The 27,178-nt window shown below is 44.1% G+C and overlaps 1 protein-coding gene across 4 annotated transcripts in view; it reads right to left on the bottom strand.

Moving 5' to 3' along the window:
- Positions 1 to 27,178, bottom strand: part of raph1b (Ras association (RalGDS/AF-6) and pleckstrin homology domains 1b) — a 55,039-nt gene that overhangs the window by 4,610 nt on the left and 23,251 nt on the right. For 2 of the 4 annotated variants that reach the window (XM_050063046.1, XM_050063045.1), the window contains 14 exons: positions 18,200 to 18,319; positions 17,734 to 17,839; positions 17,419 to 17,604; positions 15,320 to 15,747; positions 14,674 to 14,745; positions 12,601 to 12,675; positions 6,937 to 7,014; positions 3,497 to 3,656; positions 3,144 to 3,265; positions 2,774 to 2,839; positions 2,550 to 2,693; positions 689 to 799; positions 470 to 568; positions 244 to 364 (listed from right to left, as the gene is read on the bottom strand). In XM_050063046.1, the coding sequence (XP_049919003.1) occupies positions 244 to 364; positions 470 to 568; positions 689 to 799; positions 2,550 to 2,693; positions 2,774 to 2,839; positions 3,144 to 3,265; positions 3,497 to 3,656; positions 6,937 to 7,014; positions 12,601 to 12,675; positions 14,674 to 14,745; positions 15,320 to 15,747; positions 17,419 to 17,604; positions 17,734 to 17,839; positions 18,200 to 18,319 (1,888 nt within the window). The remainder of the gene's footprint in view (positions 1 to 243; positions 365 to 469; positions 569 to 688; positions 800 to 2,549; positions 2,694 to 2,773; positions 2,840 to 3,143; positions 3,266 to 3,496; positions 3,657 to 6,936; positions 7,015 to 12,600; positions 12,676 to 14,673; positions 14,746 to 15,319; positions 15,748 to 17,418; positions 17,605 to 17,733; positions 17,840 to 18,199; positions 18,320 to 27,178) is intronic. The other 2 variants (XM_050063047.1, XM_050063048.1) reach the window with 2 other exon arrangements.

Here is a 27,178-nt window from a genome sequence, read left to right as displayed (position 1 = left end):
AATAAAGCCTCCACTAAAATAGCATTTTAAGTCTTGTGTGTGATTTATCCTGGCTTGATATGAGAAGAGGAAATCTCTGCTTGTCGCTAGGCTAATTCATACAATGTAAAATGCCATAGGCTTGTGCTAATAACGTTAGCATGTTATTAAATTGCTGGAGCATCCCTTTAAAATGTTTAAATGTCACTAATTATGAAAGAGATGCTTTATTGGAAATCTATGACACACATGAATTCGACTAACCAGGTATGCTGGCGGAGCTGGAGCCAGATCGGATGCTGGAGGTAGAGAGAGAGGACCAATCGTAGGCCGCCTCTGTCCTCTTCATGGCTTCCTGGTAGTTCACGTATAGTTGCTTGCCGTACTGCACACAAACACAACATATAAACAATTAACACAACCTCTTTTAGAAAATAAGAACAATTTTGGGGCATTTTCTCAGACTAAAGAAACCAGAGCAAAAACTCACCTTGGCGATGCGAATTCCATTCACCCATTGGTGCAGAGTCCTGACATCATCGCAGCACAGATACTTGATGTATTGGGACTTCTTCTGGATTTGTGGATGCTGCAAAAACAGTGAGAAATAACACTTTATACACTTATTTATGGTGATCAAATCAAATCAAACAATACTAACTGACTTGAAAGACAAATGCAGAGTGCTTTTAACAGAACTGGGCTTCACCTTCAGGGCCAGGCAGTAGTCAGTAGGAGCCTTGTATTTGCTGCGGTAGTCCTGGCCATAGTACACGTTCACGTGGTCCAACTGCAGGAAGCACACGAGATCTCTGGACGCCTGCGGAGAAGGAGGCAGAGGAGGACGGACTGAGTAAATCTTCCAACAGAATTTACACAGATATATACGTAACTTGTCATTTGTCTCACAAAGAAAGCTGCACAGTGCAACCTTACGTGAAGAAAAATTTAAACAATAGACAAAGATCCCTGTGAGAACATTACCATTAGCCTTAGGGCGCATTCACACCAGGATAGTCCGGGGGACTCGGTTCGATCGGGCAGGGAATGCCGAAAAATTTCACACCTTCATTTGGTTCGGTTCACTTTCACACTGCACTTTTTAAAGCGGACCAAACCACCTGGACAACGTCACGCAGTTACAACAGCTGCTCGTTTGGGGGCGGTATTGCCCGAAATGACCACTGACCAAGAAGAAAAAAAAGCATGAGGAAGAAGAAAACCCAGCTCACTGACTGGCCAGGACCGAAAACGGAAATCCATCCCCTTCCTCTCTTTGGATAGTCTGTTTGCATTTCCCACTGTAAACAAACCGCACCAGGGTTCACTTGCAAGTGAACCAAGACCCCCAGTTTTCAAGCGGACCAGGGTTTGCTCATTTGGTCCGCACCAGAGTTCGAATGAGCGCTCACATCACTCCAAACGAACCGAACTATCTGTGGAAGCGGACCAGGGTTCGTTTAAAGCGGATCAAATAGCGCCAGTGTGAATGCGTCCTTAAGGTGCGGACATACCAAACCGACATCAAAGAACTAGCGGTGACGAAAGCCAACTGTTGCGTCGCCTCACGTCGCCCTGTGTCAGTTGCATTTGAACACACTACAAAGACTACATCCGACGGCCAAGTAGCACGTATGTTCTGCGCCTGCGTAAGAGAAAACGGCGTGACAGGATGTACCACTCTGTCGAGGGGTTTCCTATCTGTGCAGTCGAGCACTGCAGCACCTCCACGGACTATTACATCCAGACGGTCCCGGTGTTTCCTCCAGGTTAAAGTGGGAAGAAGCAGCGGGTCTGTGGGGCAGCTGAGTGAAGTGGAGCCTGAGGAGGAAGCACCGGTTAGCTCTGGTTTCACTACAGGCAGATTCACTCGCTACAGGGGCGAGGAAATAAAACCTGAACAGCCAATCAGAGTGATCTCTCTCACCGACAAGCTCTGCCGCCGATTCAACATGCTCAATCAGCTGAAAAGCCGCCGCTGAGACTGGAAGGTTTAACACCACCGAGGAGGACAGACTTTGTTTGTTGTGTAATTTCGATGAAGTTAATAATGAGGTTCACTTCTTGTTTTCTGTCCTGTACATGGAGACATAAGGAACGTACTTTTTGGTAAAATGAACTCTATTTTGTGTTGAGTTTTTTTCAGAAAGGGAACCTTTTTTTTTTTCTTCGCCAGGCCTTGGATAGAAGGGAGAGTATTCTGTTGACTGACTTTGCTTTAACTGGCTTTAAATAATCATGCTTGGAGGATCTAAGTCCCACTGTAGTCAAAAAGGACATGTTTTTGAGCATAATTACACAGATCTGAATTTAATACATAATTCAATGCCTAAGCTGCCACTGTAATGTTTTGCAGGACTCGCACGAGGTTGCAGGATTTCAATAAGGCGACAAAATGATACGCAGCATTGGTCGTTGTACTCTGAGAAAGACTTTGGAGGATGGAGCTAAAAATAGAGCACATGTGTTTCTGTAGTGTTCAAAGTGATCAGCGCTGAAGCAGCAGGAAATACCACCGAGCACTGTCGATCTGGTTCTCATATCCCCGACCCATCCCAAGCCTCACTGACCTTGGCTTTGCCTTTGGGGACGTAGTATATCCCTGAAGCTCTGAGGAGGAAGTAGCGCTTCTTCCATGACTTCTTCCCGTCCTCCTTCAGCCACAGGATGCCCTCGATCTCCGGCACTGACACCGAGCCGCCGCAGAAACACTCCTAATGGACGCAAAGAAAACTGTCAGTGAGTGATCCTCCTGGTGTGTAGGAATGATGTGGAAGTTTGTGCATAATCTCACCTCTAATAAAGCCTCTTTGTTCCTGTCGGCCATTTCTGACGTCTCCTTCCGCCCCAGCAAATAGTTCTGCAGATGATTGAATGAAACAGTGAGAGACGGGCGGGGCAGAGTCGCCTTACGTTAAATAAATTATTCACCTTTACTCGCTTTAGAGCTTTGACCTACTTCCAACTCTCCTACACAAACACACTCCCTCGTTCACTCTCGGGCTCTCTGGGCTGTGCAGGCACCACCGAGCATGCATAAACAATGTGTTTGTGTGTATAGCATATGGCGTCTGCGTTTACGCACTGAACGCAGAGAGAGTATTGAGAAGATGATCTGTCCTCTGTCTCCTGTGTGTGTGCACTGAGGTGTAGTGGGCAGTCACCTGAGGGTTCTTGAAGAGTGCGTATTTCTCGATGCGTTCGATGAACATGAGCTTGTTGTGGCTGTCCCGGGTCCAGTTTAATAGATTCTCCACCAGGTTCTCGTGATCCTCAAAGATGCGCTCTAAGAGGGAGGAGGGAAGGAGAGGAGAGAAGGAGAGGAGAGAGGGAGATAAGATGCAAGACATGCAGTTTTTTCGCTGACCTGCAAATGTGCACTTAATTTCTGTTTTTTGGGTGGGGCAGAACCTTTAACTGTAACCCTGACGATTAGCCCCAGGTCATAAACGGTGGTTATTTTTAGATAATTATAACTCGCAAACCGTAAACAATGTTTATTTGACGACCTCCTTACCCATCTGCAGCTCCGTGATGGTCTCCACCAGAGACCAGTCAGGGCTGTAGCCACAGTGTGACTTGTCCAGCAGGCTGTCCAGCACCTGCCTGACCGTCTGCCGCTCGTCCACCATCATGGTCTTGGAGCTCTCGTCCGACATGTGGACCCTGATCACCAGCTGAGGAAGACGAGGAGGAGAAAGGAGAGTGTTTTCTTTTTAACATCGACTAGACAAAGAGACAAAGAGAGATTCTCTACTGGCCGCCATATTTAGTCTCTATGGACAGAAAAGACGTCATTGGAAGTTCAAAGACTGACCTACAGGAATCTCCAGGGACAAATGGGCAATTATTATTCCTTATCACTCAGCAGAAAGCTTGAGCATATTCACAGGCATATAACGAGACAATGGGCCCCTGGACACAGATATGCAAAGGGCCCCAACACCTCTCCTACACAGGAGCAAGACACAGACTTTGTGGCAGTTTTAGGGTCGATTTTATGTCTTTTTTTGTCGTTTTGTGTTGCTTTGTAGTCATTTTTATGTCTCGTTGTTGTTTTGTTTCTTTCTGTAGTTTTTTCGGGTCTCTTTGGGCTAAGTTTGTGTCTTATCTAGGTAATTGTCACTTTAGTCATATATTTATAGTTTGTTTAGGTCTCTTTGAGGTCATTTTGTGTCTCTTTGTGGTCATTTTGTGTCCTTTTTTGTCATTTTTGTGTCTCCTTGGGATTGGTTTGTGCCTTTTTGTAGTTGTTAGAGTTGATTTGATGTCTTTTTTGGTCATTTTGTGTTGCTTTGTAGTCATTTCGCATGTCTCCTTGTTGATGTTATGTGTCTCTTTAAGGTAATTTGGTGTCTTTTTTTGTCCTTTTGTGTCTATTTGCAGTCATTTTGTGTCTCCTTGTGGTTATTTTATGTCTCTCTGAGGTAATTTTCTGTCTATTTTGGACATTTTGTGTTGCTTTGTAGTCATCTTTATGTCCCCTTGTGGTTGTTTTGTGTCTTTCTGTAGTTTTTTTGTGTCTCTGAGCTAACTTTGTGTCTTATTCGGGTAATTATGTCTCTTTCGCCATCTTTTTGTAGGTTGCTTTGTTTCTCTTAGTTGTCATTTAGTGTCCTTTTTTGTCATTTTTGTGTCTCCTTGGGATTGGTTTGTCTTTTCACAGTTGTCAGGGTCGATTTTATGTTTGTTTTTGTCCTTTTGTGTCTCTTTGCAGTCATTTTGTGTCTCCTTGTGGTTGTTTTGTATCATACTGAGGTAATTATTTGTCTGTCTGGGGTAATTTTCTGTCTTTTTTTGGACATTTTGTGTCTCTTTGTAGTCATCTTTAAGTCTCCTTGTGGTTGTTTTGTGTCTTACTGAAGTTTTTCGGGTCTCTTTGGGCTAACTTTGTATCTTATTAATGCAACTATGTCACTTAGTCATCTTTTAGTAGTTGTTTGGGTCTCTGACATAATTTTGTGTCCTTTTTTTAGGCCTTTTGTGTCTTCTTGTGGTTGTTTCATGTCTTACTGAGATAATTATTTGTCTTTCTGAGGTAATTTTCCATCTTTTTTGGTTGTTGTGTGTCTCTTTGTAGTCATCTTTATGTCCCCTTGTGGTTGTTTTGTGTCTTTCTGTAGTTTTTTGTGTCTCTTTGGGCTAACTTTGTGTCTTATTTAGGTAATAATATCACTTAAGTCATCTTTTTGTAATTGTTTGGGTCTCTTTGAGATAATTTTGTGTCTTTTTTGGTTGTTTTGCGTTGCTTTGTAGTCATTATGTCTCCCTGTAAAAGTTTTGTGTCTCCTTGTGGTAGTCCTGTCTTTTTGTAGTCCTTTGGGTCTCTGAGGTATTTTGGTGTCTTAGTGTGGTTATTATGTGTCTCTTTGGGGTACTGTTGTGTCGTTTCTTTGTTGTTTTGTGTCTCAGTATTCATTTTGTGTCTCCTTGTGGTTGTTCTGCCCAATTTTGTCGTTATTTTGTGTCTCTTTGTGGTCACGTTGAGTCTAATCCTGGTTAGTACTTGTTCATTTGAGTGACATTTTGCAGGTAAGGGCCTTAAGACTTTGGGCCCCTGGGCCTATGCCATGTAGACCTGTTCATGACAGAAGGAACAATAACTCCAAAAGTTCACATAATTCTTTACTGGATTTTTTATTCTTGGAACAATTTGTAATAAATTCATTTCAGTGAAAATATTTCGAGGCACAGTGTTTTTTGCAGCCATTAAATCTGGTTGAGGATCGACAGCTTCAAAGGATGAAATGTGGTCATGTGCTTGTAAGGCTTGTTTCAAATACTTCAAACTATTTATGTGGTCGCTTCAGTCACAATGTCCCATATACAACCACTAAACTCTAAAATCCAATAATCTGGCCAAAGTTTTGTGTCCATAGGCAACCAAAAGTCCTCCATAACAAGCAAGCTTAAACTAATCTGAACGAGACAAACACGTGCCAAATCCGGCCTCGCACAATTGCAGCAGACACAAGACTTATCCTGACGTAAAGCCCTCGATTCCTTGACCCCCTGTTTGTCCCCTCCCTCTGGGACCCCAGACATCCACCAGTAAGTGGATGCAGTTGATTGAAGAGAGGCTTGGACCAATGACAACGCTGGGAGAGCTGTGAGACTAAGACATGGGGAGTCTGACCTACATTTCACACAGGAGGGACCCCTAAAACCTCCTAGTCTGGGATTTTTGGCTTGGTTTTTTCTGCTGCTGCTTCCACAAGAAAAAAATCAGAACCTTGCATCCACATCAAACTGCTTCAATATCATGAATCAAAAATATGATAAATTGTGAGGCCCAGCTGGCTGTGTAGACTGCTGTCAACCACATAACTAATAATTTAGCACATCGCAGCATTCTCCTACGCTGGCTGAGGGTTTTTTTTATGTGCCGGCTGTACCAGCACTCTTTATCTTGTCACATTGTATTCACGAGGCAGAGTGAAGTCCAGCTCTATTCGCTGAAACACTGCTGGGTCTCAACTATTCATTGCGTCTAAAAGGACACCATTCTGTTGCTCCCATTCACAGAGACAGTTCATTCACTGGTGGAAACACTGGTGAAAAAATGGTCTGCCTGTGGAGTCCCGTATGGACTTCCCAATGGAGACGAGCACACGCCGTTTCAGTGGCTTTCAAGGCGCTCCAAGTCACCGAAAAACCAGCACTTGTTTGGTTGGACGTGGTAAATAAGACGTGCTGTGTAGAATCTGCATTGTCTTGCTTTTTTTCTGAAGCCTCTTTCTGATGTCTTGCTCCCTCCCCGGCAGATACACACACATAATCAAACACTGCAATGACCTATTTTCTCTGCGCTTCACCGCCTCGCTGTGAATGAAGTTCACAAAGAGATGCGGCGTGTGGCGAATATGACGAGACGGCGATTATAACACCAGTCAGAATGGGTGTTAAAATGAAGTTTGTGAGTGAGAGTGTGTGTACAAAAGAAAGAGGTGGTCTTACCTTCTTGACCTGCGCCTCCTTGATTTTTTCCAGGGCGACTCGGATCTTCTCTGCCTTCAATTTGGCAGCTTGCTCCTCCTGGATGGACACGCAGGAGCACACGGTTATCATTAACACAACAACAAAACCACACATATACCAAACCCTGATTTCTGATTTCATAGCCTTGCCTCATCCTCTTCAGGTCTTATGTCTTTCATTATTCCTCTGGCGGAAATGAGACATCATGAACACACAACTTCATTAAATAGTAAGCAGCCTTCTAAACCATTTAAATGCACGAGCCTCGGGCATGATGGTGCAAAAACCAATTTTTTTCCATGCTCTAGGTTGCTTACCTGCCCCCTCCAACAAGATGCCATCACCTCCATTCCGCAGGTTGTGTTGAACGGGTTTTATCACTTGAGTGTGACTATTCGATCGAACGCAACTAATCAATGCGACGCTAAAACCGCCGCTATTGTGACATTGTGTCCCCCTCAAATATGGCGCTCCATTTGCTGTCTATGGTTCCATACTGGATTCATATGGAGCTGCGGTGGTTGCCTTTGATCTCGCTATATAGCAGAAGGGAAACAATGGTAGAAGATCCCCAAAGGGCGAGAGGCTGCGGATGAGTGTGGGATCAGCTCAGAAAGCTTCTATGCCCTCCACTCAGAGATGCAATGATCTCCTGCGAAGATCATGTTCGGATCTCAAGGGCAAAAATATCCAGATTCGTCCATAATTTATGAGTGAAAGAACGATTACTTTCTCAGTTGTCTCTGGTGTGTAAAAAGTTATTCCACAATGATCCTCACTGAGTGAAATTCAACCGTGCATCTTCCATGGCGGCTGTGGCGAAGCTAGCAGAGACTGTGCCGAGACTTTGTGACAGCGCAGGCTCACTGACACGCAGACATGTGCGCTTGAGACGAGCCCAACTTGACTAAACCCCCAAATGAGACAGTAGGGAGGACGATGCCCCTCCCCCCTTCCACCCTCCAACTCTATCTTCCTGCTTCCTCTCTTCTCTCACTCTCCCCCCTCTCCATCACTCTCTCTCTCTTTATAACAGATGCAGGGGTTTGGGAGCGTGCCCAATCAATGGAGCATAATCCCCGCAAAAATAGTAGAATGAGGGGTCAGCCAACCAGCGAGCCCCGGCTGCAAGACCTTCTACCCCTGTAGCCAATCAGGCCGAGCGGGGAGACCGTGACCGACGCTGGCCCCGCGGCTAAACAACAGTGACAAGGACAGAGTGGAATTTAGGTGAATGCGAAGCGGAGGTGCTGAATATTTTAAGTCTTGTGTGAAAACAGTGTGTTAAAGGAGAAGGGGTATTACCAACCGCTCCCCAAGCCTCTTATCTCAAGAACCCCCCCTTCCTTGACCCAGACTACCTTTTCCACATGACCGGCTCCGGGGCACGTACACATTAACGCCATGAAGTCAACACTCTGTTTGGCCAACACATAGTGGCAGGCTTTTAGTCAGCCGAGTGTGAGTGTGTGAGTGAGGGAAACAGCGAGAGAGGGGGACGAGGTCATGGGGGCTGCGCAGATTACAGTGCGGAGTCAATCTGAGTCACACTGTAGGTTTAGCCCCGTAATTGTCGGCGGAGCTCCCTCTCCCCGCCATTATTTCCTCCCCGCATGACACCTCCACCCTGCTTTTTATTAGACATTAGTCCGATTCCTATTCCACAGGCGTTTTCCCCTTCCACTTTCACACTCAGCCACACCAGAGCCAATTTTAAAAGGCTCTTCTTCCGAGCCTGGAAAAAAAAAAATCTTGGCACCCTCTTCCTTTGATGTCTCTCCACTCTCTCTCTCTCTCTCTGCTTGTTCCCAAACATCCAGCGCTCATTCAGTATTCTGATTTGCGAGCGAGGAGAGGGAGAGACTTGCAAGTCCCTCTCTTCCATTCTCTGGTGAAAAGTGTAACACCAACACATAAACTCCCTCAGTCTGTACGCCACAGGGCATCTATCTATCTATCCTCTCCCCCCTTTATAAAACCATTCGAATGCTCTCTGCATACACGGACAGACAGAGAGCCGATATGCTGCAAACCAAAAGCCTTGAAACATTGATTTATTTCCATTGTTTTTTTAATAGAAAAAGACATGAATTGTGTGGATATGACTGTGAGTCAGCCAGCTTCTCTCTTGGCATCCATTTAGTTTCAAATAAACGCAGATAACTGAAGGGTTCTGGAAAGAAAGCAGTGTTTCAATGCCACTGACCGCCAGTGGAGATCTTTCAGTTTACTCTTACATGAACAGTACAAGGCTGTCTTTTGTTTTGAAGCCTGTAGAAAGGAGGGAGACTTTTAAAGTCCTGGAAATAATCAGAATCATTCTCCAGAGTTTTCCAGAACCCTTGTTCTGTCGAAGATTAGCATAATTTGTGGTTTTGTCTCATATTCGGTAAATGCTCTTGGTATATTAAATCTCAACAGGATTTAAGAAACTCTGGAGAGCCCTCCTTAGCACTTGGCTACGTGTCGTGTAGCGATGGCGGGATAAATCACGATCAACGGCGGCCAACTTTGAACCGCAGATCTGCTCACATCTGATCGGCATAAGCTTTGCACGGGAGCCCAAGGCTGCAACCAATACGTTCACTGCGAAAACTGACTGCTGCCAAGAGGTTTACAGCAAAAACAGAGTGCTGAGAGAGTCTTGGGATCTTGGGAGGACCGACACATGATGGATGAACAGATGTGGAAGATACTGTATGTGAAACAGTGGAGCACAGAGGGCTCCCAAGTCGACACAAAGTCAAGCATGATACACACAGCTTTGAGATGACCAACCACTGGCAGGGATTACAGTACGTCACTTCAGGGTACCTATTGGCGGTGCGAATGCAAACAGAAAGGTCTGTATTTCTCAGTGAGCAGTTCCTCTCAGGGAGTCACCAGAGCTGTTTGGTCAGATAACCACTACTGATTGTTTTGTCTATATATTGTCAGAAAGTTGGTGAAAACACGGATGCTTCACACCCACTGTCCTTTCCGACAGCACAGAAGATCTACGCAATCAGCACAGTTTCAAGGTGGACACCCAAGATTAGTGTCACCAATTCAGTATCTGACCAAATGTCTCTCGTTCTGTTCCTGAGATATGACGTTGAATAATTGCAGATCATTATGATGTCACACTGAAGTTGACCTTTTACCTTTTGGGTATCAAACGTCCTCACCTCATTATTTTATGCTATTTGACATTTGTGTGAAATTTTGTCATAATTAGCGTATGAATTCTTCAGTTATGACCAAAAATATATTTTTGGAGGTCACACTGACCTTGAACTTTGACATTCGACCACAAAATTCTAATCAGCTTATTCTTCAGTCCAAGTGGACATTTGTGCCAAATTTAAAGAAATCCCCTGATCTTGAGATATCGTGTTCACAAGAATGAGACAGATGAGGTCACAGTGACCTTGACCTTTGACCGCCAAAATCCAATCAATTCATTGTTGAGTCCAAGTGAACATCTGTCCCAGATTTGAAGAAATTCCCTCAAGGTGTTCTGAGATATCACATTCGGAAAAATTAGACAGATGAGGTCACAGTGACCTTGACCTTTGACCACCAAAATCTAATTAGTTCAACACTGAGTCCAAATGAATGTTTGTGCCAAATTTGAAAAAACAAAACTCAAGCTGTTCTTGAGATATCACATTCATGAGACAGACAAGTTATCGCGACCTTGATCTTTGACCTATGATCATCAAAAACTAATTCGTTTATTACAGAGTCCAAGTGGACATTTGTGCCAAATCTAAATTCCCTTGAGGCGTTCTTGAGATATCGTATTCACGAGAATGAGAACCTTGACCTTTGATCACAAAATTCTAATCAGTTCAACATTGAGTCCAAATTAATGTTTGTGCCAAATTTGAAGACATTCCCTCAAGCTGTTATTGAGATATCACGTTCACAAGAATGACACAGACAAGGGATTAGCGACCTTGACCTTCAACCTATGACTGAATGTTTGTGCCAAATCTTAAGAAATTCCCTTGAGGCGTTCTTGAGATATCACATTCACAAAATTGAGACAGATGAGGCTACAGTGACCTTGACCTTTGACCACCAAAATCTAATCAGTTCAGCATTTGGTCCAAATGAATGTTTGTGTCAAGCTGTTATTGATATATCGCGTTCATGAGAATGTGACAGACAAAGTATCAGCGACCTTGACCTTCGACCTATGACTGAATGTTTGTCCCAAATCTAAATAAATTCCTTCAAGGTGATCTTGAGATATCTTGTTCACGAGAATGAGACAGATGCAAGGTCACAGTGATCTTGACCTTTGACCACCAAAATCCAATCAGTTCAATACTGAGTCAAAATGAATGTTTGTGCCAAATTTGAAGTCAAGCTGTTATTGATATATCGTGTTCACGAGAATGAGACAGACAAGGTATCAGCGACCTTGACCTTCGACCTATGACTGAATGTTTGTGCCAAACCTAAAGAAATTCCCTTGAGGCGTTCTTGAAATATCGCATTACCAAAAATAACATAGATCATGTCACAGTGAGCTTGACCTTTGACCACCAAAATCTAATCAGTTCAACATTGAGTCCAAATGAATGTTTGTGCCAAATTTGAAGAAATTCCCTCAGCCTGTTACTGAGATATTGCCTTCACGAGAATGTGACAGACAAGGTATCAGTGACCTTAACCTTTGACCACCAAAAACGAATCAGTTTATCGCCAAGTCCAAGTGGACGTTGGTGCCAAATCTAAATATATTCCCTTGAGGCGTTCTTGAGATATTGTGTTCACAAGGATGGGGTGGACAACCTGAAAACGTAACGTAAAACGCCTCCAGCCATGGCTATCACTGAGGCGGAGACATACAAAGATTTAAGTAGACCTTAAGCTACCTAGCATTTTTTGGTAAAAGTACTGTTTGCGAAGTAAAGAAGGAACTTTCAAGCTCTTCTTCACGTATCTTGTTTTGTGAAGTAGTATATCTTATTTTTTTTATATATATATTCAATTTCTGATATAAAAAAAGGGGAAAACAGCAAATCTTCACATTGGACGAACCCGAGGCTCAGAACACAGTTTCTGACTGACATCAACGATTCATCGATGATCGAAATAGCTGAAGGCAATTTTTCTGTTTACTAATTAAACTAATTACTAATTGTAGCCCTGATAACAATATTTCATAAACAGTGCAAATCAAAAGCAAGCTACATGGAGAAAGAGAGGAAAATAGAGACACACATGCCAGTGAAAAATGAAAAAGTGAAAAAAAAAAAGCAAGTGTATTCAGTCAGCAAGCATGGTACAGGACGTGTGGGGTAAATGCTGAGAATGATGTAAGAGAAAAATCCATTTGACACAGAAACATAGATGCTTTGCATTACTTGGGATATGGTCTTGTAATTTATTTTTTGCCATGCCCAATTTCTCTCAACTTGAAGAAAAGCTTCAAAAAAGCTGACGTCCCCTTGTCGGCTGAGAAGTTATCTCTGTGTCTTTTTAATTAAGTAAAACAAATAAATTGGTCCGATTTACAGCAGCTGTTTTCTTAGTATGGATTTTTCCAACACATGCAAAGCAGAAGAGAGGAGCAATGCACGCACACGCACACACACACGCACGCACAAGAAAAAAAAAAAAAAAGAAGCGAGTGTTTGAGGAAGTCACCTTGGTCAGGAGGTGAGAAGGCTTTCCTGCTATGCTTTTCAGAATGAGCGAGGTTTCTCGGTCCAGATAGGAGTGCTTGGGTGAGGAGAGGATAAAAAAAGGAGAGCAGGGGGAACAGACAAAATATAGAGAAGTCAGTGCCAGATGATTCTTGGAGGCTTATTAATCGCAGGTGTTTTGATCTGTTTTGAATGAGGAAGCGTGGAAGCGAGAGAAGGTTCCATAAATGGAGCGCTCAGCAGTTGTGGCGTTCATTAGCTGCAGCTGTGGGTAAAGAGGCAATGATGGTGACAAATACTGGAGATACATACAGAGCAAACATGACTGATTTAAGTGTGTGAATACATAGGATACTGTGCATACTGGTGAGCTAGAAAACCTACTGTCTACAGCTACTTTAACACACACTCCCTCTTTCACACCACCTTTATAACTATGGTTACATGTGCAAGCATTACACATAAAACATCAGCTGCAGACTACAGCTGATGTGGATTGAAGCCAAAATCCGCAGTTCCTCGAGTGGCCACTTGAGGCTGGCTCCAAAAGTGAGTCGCTCCCCACAGACTGTAAAACTAATGGATGTAGCTATCATGACGTCACCCATTGGTTTGTGGACTCCCATTTTGAAGCCTTGAGTTCGGCATTTCGGCTGTCGCCATCTTGGATTGTTGGAGCCAGAAGTGACTATATTTGGGCAAGAGGGAAGCTGAGGACACTCTCAGTTCTAAAGAAATTGATCCGGTACAGTAGTCGTGAACGTTGAAATTAGTGAGATCAAAACTGTCTTTTGCACCAGGCTGTAACGTGTTTATTTCTGCTGTAAAGTTTGGCATTTTAACATGGAAGTCTATGGGGATTGACTCGCTCTTGGAGCCAGCCCCAAGTGGCCATTAGAGGGACTGCAGTTTTTGGCACTTCCATGTTGGCTTCATTTTTCAGCCCCAGAAGATGCCGCTTCACTTGGCCAATCCCCATAGACTCATATGTTATAATGCCCAACTTTACAGCAGAAATAAATAGGTTTACAGCCTGGGAAAAAAAACGTTTTGGTGTTTAACGCTAATTTCCTTGTTCACGACAACTGTACAGGGGGTCAATTTTTATGTAACGCACTCGTTTAAATGTTATTAAGGCTTAAAGTTGTGTATAATTAAGACTGGTTAGGGAACGTAACCATGGCATAACCCCAGATTCACATAGCCGTAACTATCTCAATTTTATTGTGTTTTTAGTTCATTAAAGTAACTTTTTTGGTCCCCGAAAAAGTCTTGCTAAGCATCTGATTCTATTAAAAGACCCTCTACCGAGTCAGAAGTCCAGTTTTTCCACTATGGACATTTTGTGTCAGTGGTTTTAACCTTGTGTTTCGCATGCAAAAATTAGCATTATCATATCGTATAGTGCTAATATCGTAGGCAACTGGACTTGCTTGCATTTCTTAAAGACGTTTTGCCTCTCATCCAAGACGCTTCTTCAGTGGTGAAGATTCTCAGTCATCCATGTCATGGTAATCGTAAGTGCTTGGATGAGGGGCGAAACGTCTTCAAGAAATGCTTGTAAGTCCAGTTGCCTACGATATTAGCACTTACGATTACCATGACCTGGATGACTGAGAATCTTCACCGACAAGTAGCATTATCATAGCTGGGCGACATGGTGGTGCAGTGGTTAGCACTACTGCCTCACATCCCAAGGGTTCTGGGTTTGTGCCCCACATTCAGCCGGGTCCCTTTGTGTAGAGTTGGCATGTTCTCCCCGTGACAGCATGTAGGTTTGGTTAATTGGCGACTCGTAGGTGTGAATGTGAGCGTGAATGTTAAACAGTTAGCCATAGCTGTAAAAGCACAGTGCTAACCAAGCTAGCAGCTAGCGTTAGGGTTAGCTCCATCCTCTCGTCCAAATATGGTCACTTCTGGCTCCGAATGGCCAAAATGACAAATTCGAGGCTGCAAAACAGGAGTCCATAAAACAATGGATGTTGTCACCGTGGCTACGTCCATTATTTCATTCAGTCTACAGTGATAATGCCCTAACCCATGCACACACATGCAAGCTCACACACGCACTTACAGTGGCCCGATCCACTTCACCCTCTTGTGAGGTGAAGTCAAGCTGCCGTCTGGCCCGTCGCATTGTGACATGCTGGGAGTATCAGGAGGTGCAGGCGAGGAGTGTGAGGATAGAGACCACAGGTGTCGGAAAGGGTGCAAACACAGATATGATCACATGCAGGAGGACAGGGGACATGCATGTCATTGTGTCAACATTCTCCTAAACTGAAATGCTAGCTCACGTTGTACCCTCCTCTCCTCCCTTCTCTCCTGCAGGACACCTAAACATCTGTTTTAGTACGTTAGCTGAGGTCTTTCTTTCTCCTCTGACTTTTGTTATAAAGCCAAGATGACTGGTGAGTGAACAAAGGAATTCAGGAATGGTAGATGTTAACATTGTAATCCACACTTAAGGAGCCTTATAGGAGATTACAATGCGTTCATTAACACGCCATCCAATGCACAATACACGGGCCGTATTGTGGATTGACTCTCAGCATGCAGTTTGTTCCAGACGTCATGCTGTGTGGTTAAACATGCGGGATCAGAGCTTACCTTGCCATCACATGTGGAAATATACATGCAAGTCTTTCACGCTGTGGCTCACACACACTCTGTCATTAGCTTGGTGTGTGTTTTTCTGTGTGTGTCAGTGTCAGTTGTACCTCTGTGCTGGTCTGGTTCTGTCCCTGTGCGCTCGGGCTGCTCTGGCTGTCCACCTCTGCGCCCGTCATCACTTTATCAATGTCCAGGGAGTCCATGCTGGACGCTGAGGCACACGCTGAATTTACACTGGACCGCTGGGACGCGGCCTCCTGCTCGCTGACCGCTCCCACTGAACCCGTCCTCCTGTGCTGCCCGCCGCCGGACGACCCCGAGGAGGGCCTGCGCAGCGTGGTGGAGGAGAAAGAAGAGGAGGAGGAGGATGAGGAGGAAGAGGTCTGACGTGCCGCTTCGTCCATGCTGAGAGAGGCCTTCTCAAGCTGGGAGGTGATGTCATCGAGGGAGATGTTGGAGGCTGTGGGGCGGGCGTTGACGCTGCCGCCTCGTACTGTGTTGGCCGGCGATGCCCGGGTGCTGCTACTGGTGCTTCCTGTTGGGAGGTCAAAGTTAACACAGCTCAGACGGAAGAAGATATTAACTGTGGATAGACTGCTTTTAAATTATGTCATCCACTGATGATGCTTTTTCAGGCTGTATCTATATCGTAGCAGTTAGTCACAGCTTGTTTATGCTAAAGACTACATTACTCTGATGCAAACAGGATGCTGCTAATCGTCTCCCCTTCCTCCTCTATGTTATTCATCAGCAGGTGTTTGTTTTGTCTTTTTCTTTAGTAACGAGGACAAACATGTTGGAAGAGATTTTTTTTCCACGTCCAGAAACACCATATGCACCAGAGGAAGAGTGACTATCTTCCTGTTAACTTCCATAAGACATTCCGTCCTTGCGTCGTATAGAAAGTACACACATTATCTAAGCCAAACAATGCACAGATTTATTGGTTGAACACTGGTATAGGCTGATATTAGCCTCGTTGACTGGCGTCGCCCAATCGCCAGGTTTCTGTATAGTGACAGACGCGCAGCAATGTATGTAACTACACGTCACAGTGACACAGACCTCCTGTCTGTTTCTGTAAGCAGACACCATTTCCCTCAGTAGAAACAAAGCTTTTATTTACTTTAATTTCACAGTAAAGCCTCCACTAAAATAGCATTTTAAGTCTTGTGTGTGATTTATCCTGGCTTCATATGAGCAGAGGAAATCGCCGCTCCTCGCTAGGCTAATTTATACAATGTAAAATAGGCTTGTGCTAATAACGTTAGCATGTTACATTTGTTTGGAAAACGTGTTTAGTATAAGACAGTTTTGTTGGTGAATGTTGTGAGTTGTAATGGAGCCAAATTATGTGCCGTTACCTTTGTTACATGTTGCTGTTGTCCCTGGTTTTATATGAGAAGAGGAAAATGTCGCTAGTTGCTAGGCTAATTTATACAATGTAAAATGCCATAACCTTGTGCCATTAACGTTAGCATGTTACATTTGTTTGGAAAACGTGTTTAGTATCAGACAGTTGTTTTGTCGGTGAATGTTGTGAGTTGTAATGGAGCCAAATTATGTGCCATTACCTTTGTTAAATGTTGCTGTTGTCCCTGGTTTTATATGAGAAGAGGAAAATGTCGCTAGTCGCTAGGCTAATTTATACAATGTAAAATGCCATTGGTTTATGCTAATAGCGTTAGCATGTTGTATTTGTGGGGAAAATGTGTCCAGATAAAGACAAGTGTTTGTCTGTGAATGCTGCGAGTTATAGTGAAGCTGATTTGTGTACTTGTGTTTGAAATTGTCTCTATTAAGCCATGTTTAATGTGTGTTTAATGTGTGTTTTTAATCAACTAAACTTTACAGCACTTCACAGAAACCTCCGACGCCAGCTAGTGTTTTGGAGGTGTCTTGACTGTTCCTGATTATGGGGATGTGTAATATATGAATGTACCCTCCCAGTGTTTCCATGCTCTGGAGTCTGTGTACCATGGTGAATTGAGATGTATTACCAAATGTAAGCCCCTAACTCATCACTGTATCCTGTGTGGCTCCTATACAATTTCATAGACTTTTTCATTGCCGTTCTCTTGTTAACAAAACCATTCTTGGCCTAATTCCAGCATATATACATTAAGCAAAAAAATGGTCTGCAGGATTTTTTGTACGTAATCATCCATATGCAGCATCCTAAATGCACATTATTTAGCAGGACTACCTCCGCTGCTTCCCCCTCCAGTGTGCTTGGTGCTGGCACTCCGCCCTCCAGGGGCTCGCTGCTGGCCTTTGTTCTGGCCGCGAGAAGCAGAGTTTGGTTTGGAGATGGTGTTGAGCTCCTGCTCGATGGAGCACAGGTCGGCCATCAGGGCATCCAGGTCCACTGTGTCGCCCTGGTTCAACGCCTCTGCAGGGGGCAGGGATGAAAGAGAGGAGGAACGGACAGAGGGAGGGCAGAGAGGGGTGGGAATGATTGAATATATCTGATGTCTTTTTGGGATCTGTGCTGGTGTGTGTGAGATGAGTGATGTCTCACCGTTTATGTTATACATCGAGAAGCGGTAGGAGAAGTTGGCCATGTTTGTCTCCTGCCTTAGAGGAGGCTTCTGCAGCGTCTTCTGAGGCCTGCCATCATCCAGACTCTACACACACACACACACACACACACACACACACACAGGCAAATCATGAGGTTCACATATGCAAAACACCACACACACACATTCTGACATTACAGTCAAAGCACAGGATCTAAGCAACCATGTCTGCCTGCTAGACTCGTCTCACACACACACGAACCTGCACAGATACACAACACAAAGTGGTGGTGGGAGGGGAGTTGCTAGGATACAGAGTAGGGAGACGGGATTAGCAGTGTTAAGGTTGCTATGGATACAGCCCCTTCCTTTCTCTCTCGGCTATTCTACCTGTGCGAGTCTGTCCGAATGCATGTAACCCACCACCCTCTTTCTCTCCCTCTCTTTCTGTGTGTGTGTGTTAACCTGTGTCAGCTTGTCCAGCTCGCCCAGCCAAGCCCCGAACATCTTGTCCAGGTCCTGGTCCTCCTTATCGCTGTCCTCCTCGGCTCCGTGGTCCAACTCGTCATCTGACACCTGCTCCATCTACACGCACGGAGAAACAGAGGAAAAGGAAAGGAGAAACTGTCACATTCACACACTATCAGATCACACCCACATAGCAGAAATGATCTAAAAAGGAGCCCGTGCCAACCTCACTGCCTGTTACCATGACAACCGCTCGTGGACCCCTAGCGGGCACCCTGTGCAGTCTAATCGCTGGAATGCCCTGTAGTGTCGTTTGTGCTGACACACCCAATGCCTCCACTCCCAGCTAAGCATCAGAAAGAGAGGGATGTTGATGGGAGGCAGGAGGAAACAGACTACCATCCAGTATCGCCTAAATTAACACACTGGGTGCGCTGGGAGCTATAAAGCTGCGGTGAATCACTACGCCCACTGAGAATGCATCAATCAACACACACTTAGCAACACTAGCAGGTGTTTTAAAGGGATGCACGGGCTGGTTTGAGTGAAGGAAGGCCCAGCTGTGCTCCGTCAAAGGTGGAGGCAGTGCTCCCTCTAGTGGGCACAAAGGGAAGTGGTGTCACTGCAACATGGCAGCTGTTGGAGCTGAGTCAAGCAGCCCAGTATCTTGCAATGCAACAGAACAGGTGATGGGCTCTGAGAAGCTGAGTATCCCCGACTTTGAGCATATAACTCTGTCGCTCGCCTTCTCGTATTGTAAAACAAGTGACAACAGCACCCTTTCCAGCACATACAAGGACACTTATCAGTAAACAAAGCACTAAATCATAACATGAAAGTCAAGGAGACCCGGCAGAGCAGATAAGACCTCAAGAGCAGTGCTTCCATGTGTGCGGACGTCCCTCCCTCCTCCTCGTATCATTTCTAGGTCAGCTGGGGAGTCAAAGTGTTCAGCCAGTCTGATATTACCCAACCTAAGGAATGAATAAACACCTCTGAGTGCCAATGTAAATTGAAGAAGAATGTCTAATCTGCATGGAGGCATGCTTCACACAGTGCCCCTGTCTTGGTACGTTCAGTGACTCTCAATACAGTCCAATCAGATGGAATAGTCCTGGGTAATCCATTGACCCAGCAAAATGGCTTAAAGTGAGTGGGTGCATTTGTGTGACGAACACTTTATGGTTACACAGAGCACTCGGGAGCAATCGGAAAGTCATGCTTTGTTGTTAGAAGGTGATAAAAGCAGGTAATAAAACAGTCAGTAGGTGAGAGGCAATAAACCGGGCAGCGTTTGGCAAAGTCAACATGATAGCAACACTACTGAAAGTCGGTCAGCTGAGCACAAACACACGAGTTCTGCTCCTTCAAGACACTGTGCCCACTGCACGTACAATACAATACTAAGTGTGTGGGTGCATTACAGTGTTGATGATGGATAGCTTCCTGTTTTGGCATGCATATCAAACACACAAGGCACATGGACTTGTCATCTCGTCAACAAGGACAGTCCCAAGTATGTAAACAAGTGTGCATGTGTGTGAAATCACATCCGTGCACTCATGGACATGTGAGTGGGAGTCTGAGCAGGAAATGGCCAGGATGTGCAGGATTCCTAATTTCCCTCATGGCCTGTCTCTTGGCAGGAAGCTCCAGCTGTCCTTCGGTTTATCCGTGCCACTTATTGGAGAGGGGGGAGGGGCTGGCGTCCTTTATGACGACCCGGCGGTTTAGCAGAACGTGACAAAAGTACACAACAGTTTGCCACAGAAGAATCATTTGTCTATGTGGCTGCCCTTATATGGGGCCCTACATATCAATTTGGGGATTCCCCAGTGTGAGAAGACTTGAGTATTCTTGTGTGAAAGCATGACATCATGGCTGGCTGGAGGCAGACAGGAAGAGGAAACGACTAAAATCAAATGAGCCTGCGCTGCATTTGCCGATTCTCTCCGAGGTGCTCATATGTAAATACTCACTGACGACATGAGTCAAACTGTAGGACACTTTAAACAGCTTAGCCTGCTGGGCGTCACTATAGTGATATACACACTGACATACACACATGCTGTATGTTCAATGTGACAGCACAAAAAACGGAGATAATAAAAACGACACATGAAAACAAAGAGCATTTTGAAAATAGCTCCGTGGCCGTCACTCTAATGGAATCACGGCCCCAAAGGCAGACGATGCTGCAGGTTTAAGTGAATTACCACCTGAGGCCCTGCTTTTAAGCTTATGGAGCATGACCTGAGAGAGACACAGGGACGGGAGGAAGCTCTGTGTGTGTGTGTGTGTGTGTGTGTGTGTGTACTCCTGCAGGCATCATCGCAAACCAAACGGCCTTGGCCTTTTTCCCTCCCGACACCGCACAGTCTCTTGTCTGAGCATGACCAGCACTCATCTGTCTCCTGTGACCGGTTCAGGGTGAAAGGTCAAAGGTCAAAGGTCTGCCCACTGGAGTCTCCCTGTGCAGTCTTTTTTTCGGAGACATGTAAACACTTGCAGTCCCTGCCAATGCTGAGATGCCAGTAAAGGGAGACGAGGAGTGACGGGAAGGGAAGATGAAGTGTTCTGGGAAAACGAATCTCTCTAAATCTTAGAGAAAGTGCAGCAAAGCATCCGGTGCTGAGGAGGATGAAGAGCTGGAGGAGGAGGAGGAGGAGGAGGAGTACATGTCTATCTTTAGACTAAGTCGTTGATATCACAGAGTGTCAAGAGGATTGGAAAAGGGAGCGGTATAAAGACGAGATGTTGAGTCGCTGTACAAAGAGGAAAGCGGTGTCAAGAATAGTTTTCCATAACAACAAACAGTATTGACACAAATTAGGTTTTAGGTGTCAAACTGGCAAGTGTGGAGCACCACAGAGAGGCGTCGTGTTGGGGCCCCTGGACTTTGTGGCTATGAGGGGGGAGTGCAAACCACGACCCTAAAAAACAGTAGAAGTAGTGGGAGGGGAAAAAAATCAATTCACTTAAATGCCACACATTTTTTTCTCAGATTAAAAAAAAAAATAATAATTTAATTTATTTTTTTTTGACAGCAGTTTATTAAATCATAAATCTTTTTTTTTTTTAATGTAACAACTTTGTACATTTTGGGATTTGAGATTAAGTGCGCGTTAACAAAGAAACTAAAGACGAAGACTAAAACATTTTGAATTTGTCAACTAAAATGTTTTGGATTTTCACTAACTTTAATGTTCTGAATTTTCGTTGACCAAACGTTTTGAATTTTCATTCACTAAAACGTTTTGAATTTTTGTCAACTACAATGTTTTGAATTTTTGTCAACTACAATGTTTTGAATTTTCGTTGACCAAACGTTTTGAATTTTTGTCAATTTTCGTTAACTAAAAATGTTTTGAATTTTCGTTAACTTTAACGTTTTGAATTTTCGTTGACTACAACCAGACTAAAACTATGAAGTATAAAAATGACTAAAATATGACTAAAATGAAAAAGCATTTTGTCTTAAGACTCAGAGTAAGACTAAAATTCTTAACACTGGTTGGTGAAAAGTGACGCTGTTATGATGATCTGCTAACATCCACGCCTACGTTAGGAACACTGTCTGCTGGAGAAACGCCAGATGGATCTATGGTTTAGGCACATGTCCGTACAGGATAAGTAAAGTTCTAAGGATGCTATGCTCAAAGTGTTTGGTGGAAATGAGGCTTTACATCTGTCCACTAGTTTAGGTTAAGTAGATGGTGCTTTTTGCTTTGTCTCTCGAGCTTTGTTGGCCATTCCTGTTCATGCTACCCTCTGTTTATTGAAAGTATCTTCCTGTGTACCAGGGCATTTAGCCTAGTCAAGGGCTAAAAGCAGTCACTAAGGCTTGGAAACGCCCAAATTCATATCATGTGCTTCTCAATATTGTTCATCTAAATGTTCAAATCCTGTTTATCGAACTGAATTTAATTACCTTCCGTAAAAATAAACAAACTGCTGATTAAATCCATATAATCTCAAAATACAAGAGAAAGGAAAAACCGGTCCCTCCCACAGCATAATGCCAAAGCCTGTCTCGGCACCACCTGCTCTGTTCACAGCTGACATTCAAATGATGAATTGCTGCTAACATTTGAGTTACAATTAAAATCCTTTCATATTTCAGTCACACAGGAAATAGTCGGGCTGGGATGTGGAACATGACCTTAGCCGTGTAAACACTATTGTGGCCAGATACTCCTGCTGCAGTGACGACTGAGTGGATGTTTCCATCAAGCACTTCTATATGGACTATATTTGGACTGAATACTCAACACTGGGAGCGTGTGTTAGCGTTGTAATGTTGCAACTGTGGCGGTTAATGAAACCGAGCATCAGCCGTTTGGCTCTCTTGGAACAACACAGAATTACACACAAACTTCCAAAGCCACCTACTCCTCGCAGCTATTTCCTCTCAAATTATCTGTACAGAAATAACTTTAAGCAAACGTCTGACACCTCTCTTCTAAAAATATTCTCAACACGTCATAAAATCCCACTAAAGTAGTCAAAACTTAGAAGAAAGGGTCTGGAAAGGACTGGGCATGGAGTTACAGAACAGCAGGGCAATTATAGAAACTCGGTGAACTCTTATGAGGCGAGAGCACAGGGCCGTGGTGTTTGGCTGCAAACACAGAGCGGGAATTCTTGAGAGTTCAGTGGGACACAAACACTCACACTGACGAGAGTCTCCGGGGGCAAGATGCAGACAAAGCTCAAACAGAGAGAACAAGTAAAACATTTAGCATACCCATGGCTAGGAATAGCTCCAGACGCAGCCTGGCTACAACACCCATACATCAAACACTGCTGATCGACTCAGGGGAGGTAATGTATGAGTATCAGTGAGTTCATGTTTTCAGGGCCATTTTCAATGTCATACTCCCGGTGAGAAACCAGCACGCACACCCTACCTACAGAATAACTTTAAATCGCAAAGCTGCTGTGTGTCTCAGTACTGTTGTGTTGTGAGGTATGTAAATATAAGCACAAATTTTCATATGGTGACTAACTTCCTCGGAACAATCCTGCCATAGTAAGCCCAGTTGTTCCCAAAACTGCAACTAATTTGAAAACCATTTCACTAAACAGACACTACATGTAAATTAACACTTTTCTGTATCGTGTTTCTATAACAATCCGGTGATCTTACCCTTGACATAAAATAAAGAGTCTCCACACATTTTTACCAATTCACTTTCAAAACTTTTCCATAGTATTTTACCTGATTTCCATGACTTGATCTAAGCATTTTAAAATGAGTAGGCCTATAGCAATACAGCCATACGTTAGCTGCATATGCCAATAGACCAGATCGGCACCTACAGGTACTTTGCAAAACTTAAAGACCACGCCCCTTTTTGGGGGATAAAAAACCCCTGATGATCCTGTAAATGGTAATGCAATTCTACGTTTGACTTGTCGATTAGCATTTTGTCTTGCTTTCATAGACATGTTTGATAATTCGGACCTTCCTGAACCTTTGCATATGCGATACCTTAAAGCTAAACTGCGCAGGATTGTTGGTTGCTGGTTGCAAACACGCTCACCAGTGAAAGTGAAAGTAAAAGTCAACCCTGGATTCAGAGTTCCCACCCATACACCCGTCTGACAAATTACAAGCAGTGTCATTGATTGCTAACAATATCTGATTAAAACCAAACGTATCAGAAAGACGAACAGTTGACCGAACAGCCGTTGTAAAGGTGCGGACACACCAAACCGACATCAAAGAATTAGCGACGACGAAAGGCAACTGTTGCGTCGTCTACGTCGCCCTGTGTAAGTTACATTTGAACACACTACAAAGACTACAACTGACAGCCTAGTAGCACGTACGTTCTGTGCCTGCGTGAGAGAGAGCAGAGTGACAGAGTGGTACATCCTGACAGCCGAGGGGTTTCCTATCTGTGCAGCCGAGCACTGCAGCACCTCCACNGCGGGTCTGTGGGCAGCTGAGTGAAGTGGAGCCTGAGGAGGAAACACCGGTTAGCTCTGGTTTCACTACAGGCAGATTCACTCGCTAGAAGGGCGAGGAAATAAAACCTGAATGATTGATGACGTGATTTCTCTCACCAATAAGCTCTGCTGCCAATTCAACATGCTCAATCGATGGTGTGGGACACACCGCAAAAACAATTGGGTCGACAGACGCTCACCGACGGCCCAACTTTGACTGATGGCCGACCATTGGCTTGGTGTGTCAGGGCCTTAAGAACTACCTTAAATGACAAAAACGTCTTTGGGAGTTAGAGTTTTTAGATTGAGGCGGGTCTATGAGCTATACTGCAGGGGGTGAATAAGGTGTTCTCACTTCACTTTTGTAAAGTCTAAGGTAGTAACGGCCAGCAGCAGGAATTCCATGATTGTGGGAACCCTGAACATAAATAAATGTATGGACAAAAGTATGATGATACAGGTGTTTCCATATGTGACAGATATACGACCAACACTCACCATCTGCTGCACTCTCACATACATAAAGACATTTCGCCTCATCTCTCCTCCAGAGCCTCCTCCCTTATCTCTCTTCCTCATGTCAGCCCGTCATCTGGTGCAAACGGTGCCTCTGGCCTGACAGACTATAAATCACCTCTTACACATACATGTGTCTGATTGTCATCATAGCCTGCATGGCCTATAAATTCAAACCATAAAACACACGCCGAAATGCCAAGTGTCAGGATATCGTAATGACGTTCTGTGTCATAGTGAAACCGTTTAAAAGCCATACACACTCAAGAGCGTGTCTAGTGATCTTGTCTGTGGCGAGACAGCCAACAGAAAGCATCTGAATGAAGCTTTTATTGCTGCTCTCAAATGTTTGGTTTCCCCACCTGTGAAGCATAAAACAGATACTATCTCACTGTAAATGTGTGAACATGTAATAACGGTTATTTCTAGGCTCATGCTTTCGGCGCAGTCTATGGTTATTTGCTCATGTTCCCTCCCTCTTCCCTTTTTTCCTGGTTGACTCCCTTCATGTACAGACAGTACACCGGGAAAGGCGCAAAGACGACTAGAGGCCGACGTCACTGTGTCAAACAGACGTCATGCAGGTTAAAAAGTGGAAAGAGGAAATGTGAGGAAAGAGGAAAAGTAAAGGCTGGAGCTGGCAGTGCCAGTGAAAGAACTCTTTGAACAAGGGAGCGGCTCTTCGGCTCCTATCCAAAGTCAAACTGGGTGTGGTTGGCTCGTCAACTGACCTGTAGTGGTCACTGATGTCTGACGCTAAAAATGACATAACAATCTGTGTGTGTGCATCCGGGGTGAGTGAGAAATGTAGGGTGGATGCAGCCTTAAATAAAGCAAACTTGTGACAAGACAGTTTGGAAGAAACGCCTGTTTCAAGGAATCTACCCACATAAACTCTACATACCATCAATGGCTTATGTTTAGAGAATTCTAGATGATATCCATAATGAGTATTGTACTTCACCACTTGGTTGCACTCTTCTCCCCTTAAACTTTCCTCTTAAAAGTTCATGAAACAAGGGTGAGACATTCTGGCTGTTTTCTCTGTGTCCTCTCTAATGGATTTCTCCTGGGATATTCACTGAATGCCACAGCTAAAAAACAAGGTTGGCTCTATAATTCTGAGGAACAAACATCACAATGTGACATTTCAAACTCTAGCGCAGGAGGAAAACATACCACCAAGCATTTAAGGGGTGGGTTCTGCGCCTAAACCACAAGCTTTCTCCGAGCAGCTACTCAGAAACCATTAACAGAAGAGTTTGAAAATGGCTGCTAAAAGGCAGAGGCATGTAATTGTTTGAATGTATGTGCTTTTCTACGGGAAGGTTGACATTTCATTTTCTTCGCAGCCAGACTAAGTGATAAGTACGTTGTCAAAGGCAGCACAAAGTTGTTGTCCAAGTTGTCTGCATCAGAAACGTGTCTTCCTTCAAAATAAAAGTATGAACCAAACAGGAGTGAGCCTTGATAATATCTACGCAGAGCAGTAAGAAGCATGGCCTCGAAATTAACCTAACACTGCTGCCAGCTCTGCTGTAAAGAAGTTCGTCAGCACTCCCAGATATGTGCGAAAGACACGAAGATAACAGACCACTGCACCTCAACCATGTCGTTCTATGTTGCTGCAATCAGTACAGGTTAGTGTTTAATGTCGATAAAATACCTTGAAAATATCAGTATTTAATACCAAATTTCGATACCATTGGGGAAAAATTGAAAATAACTCTTAAAAGATAAATATCTGCAAGGCCATAACTTGACAAAGACGACTTCGCTTTCCTTGGTTAGCAGCAGGTGGCAACCTCCAGAACTGAAAATAAATACAATGCGGAAGTGCCAAATACTGCAGTTCCTCTAATGGCCACTTGGGGCTGACTCCAAAAGCAAGTCAACCCCATGTCAAAATGCCCAACTTTACAGCAGAAATAAACATGTTTACAGCCTGGTACAAGAAACGGCTTTGGTCTCTGTAGCTAAATTCTCCCGTACTGGGGGAGAATTTTTATATAACTCACCCGTTTAAATCTTATTAAGGCTTAAAATAGTGACAGTGTCTAAAAGGCATCACCATGGATGTATTAAGAAACCTGGATACAGCATTGGAGGCGGGATAGCATTCATGATGATGCCAAAAATGCTTAACTACTGTGGTAGGAAAGTACCCGGATCTTTCACTTTGTGGGGCCCATAGAGAAAGTGCACTAGGAACTGATGGCTGGGCATGACCAAGAAGCCGACTTCCGGTTTAGTGCTCCGCTAACTTGAATGGGGATAAAATGGTTTAATATTTTGGCTCTTCTAGACTTATGAAATGTTATCAGACAAATGGATTATATCTTGATGGTGGAACAAGTCCTTCCACGAGGGTTGTGATGCTCAAAAAAATGTATCCATTGATTTACAGATATTTCTTTCCCAACCTAAGTCTATGGGAAAAAGTTGTGACCAACCCCGGACACTGCAGTATCACTGTTTAGCCACGACGAAAATTAGCTTCAAAGT

Source organism: Epinephelus moara, chromosome 15 (genome assembly GCF_006386435.1).
Source record: "Epinephelus moara isolate mb chromosome 15, YSFRI_EMoa_1.0, whole genome shotgun sequence".
Taxonomy (NCBI): Eukaryota; Metazoa; Chordata; class Actinopteri; order Perciformes; family Serranidae; genus Epinephelus; species Epinephelus moara.
The sequence above is the reverse complement of the archived record's forward strand: the minus strand, read 5'-3'. Positions and strand labels throughout refer to the sequence as shown.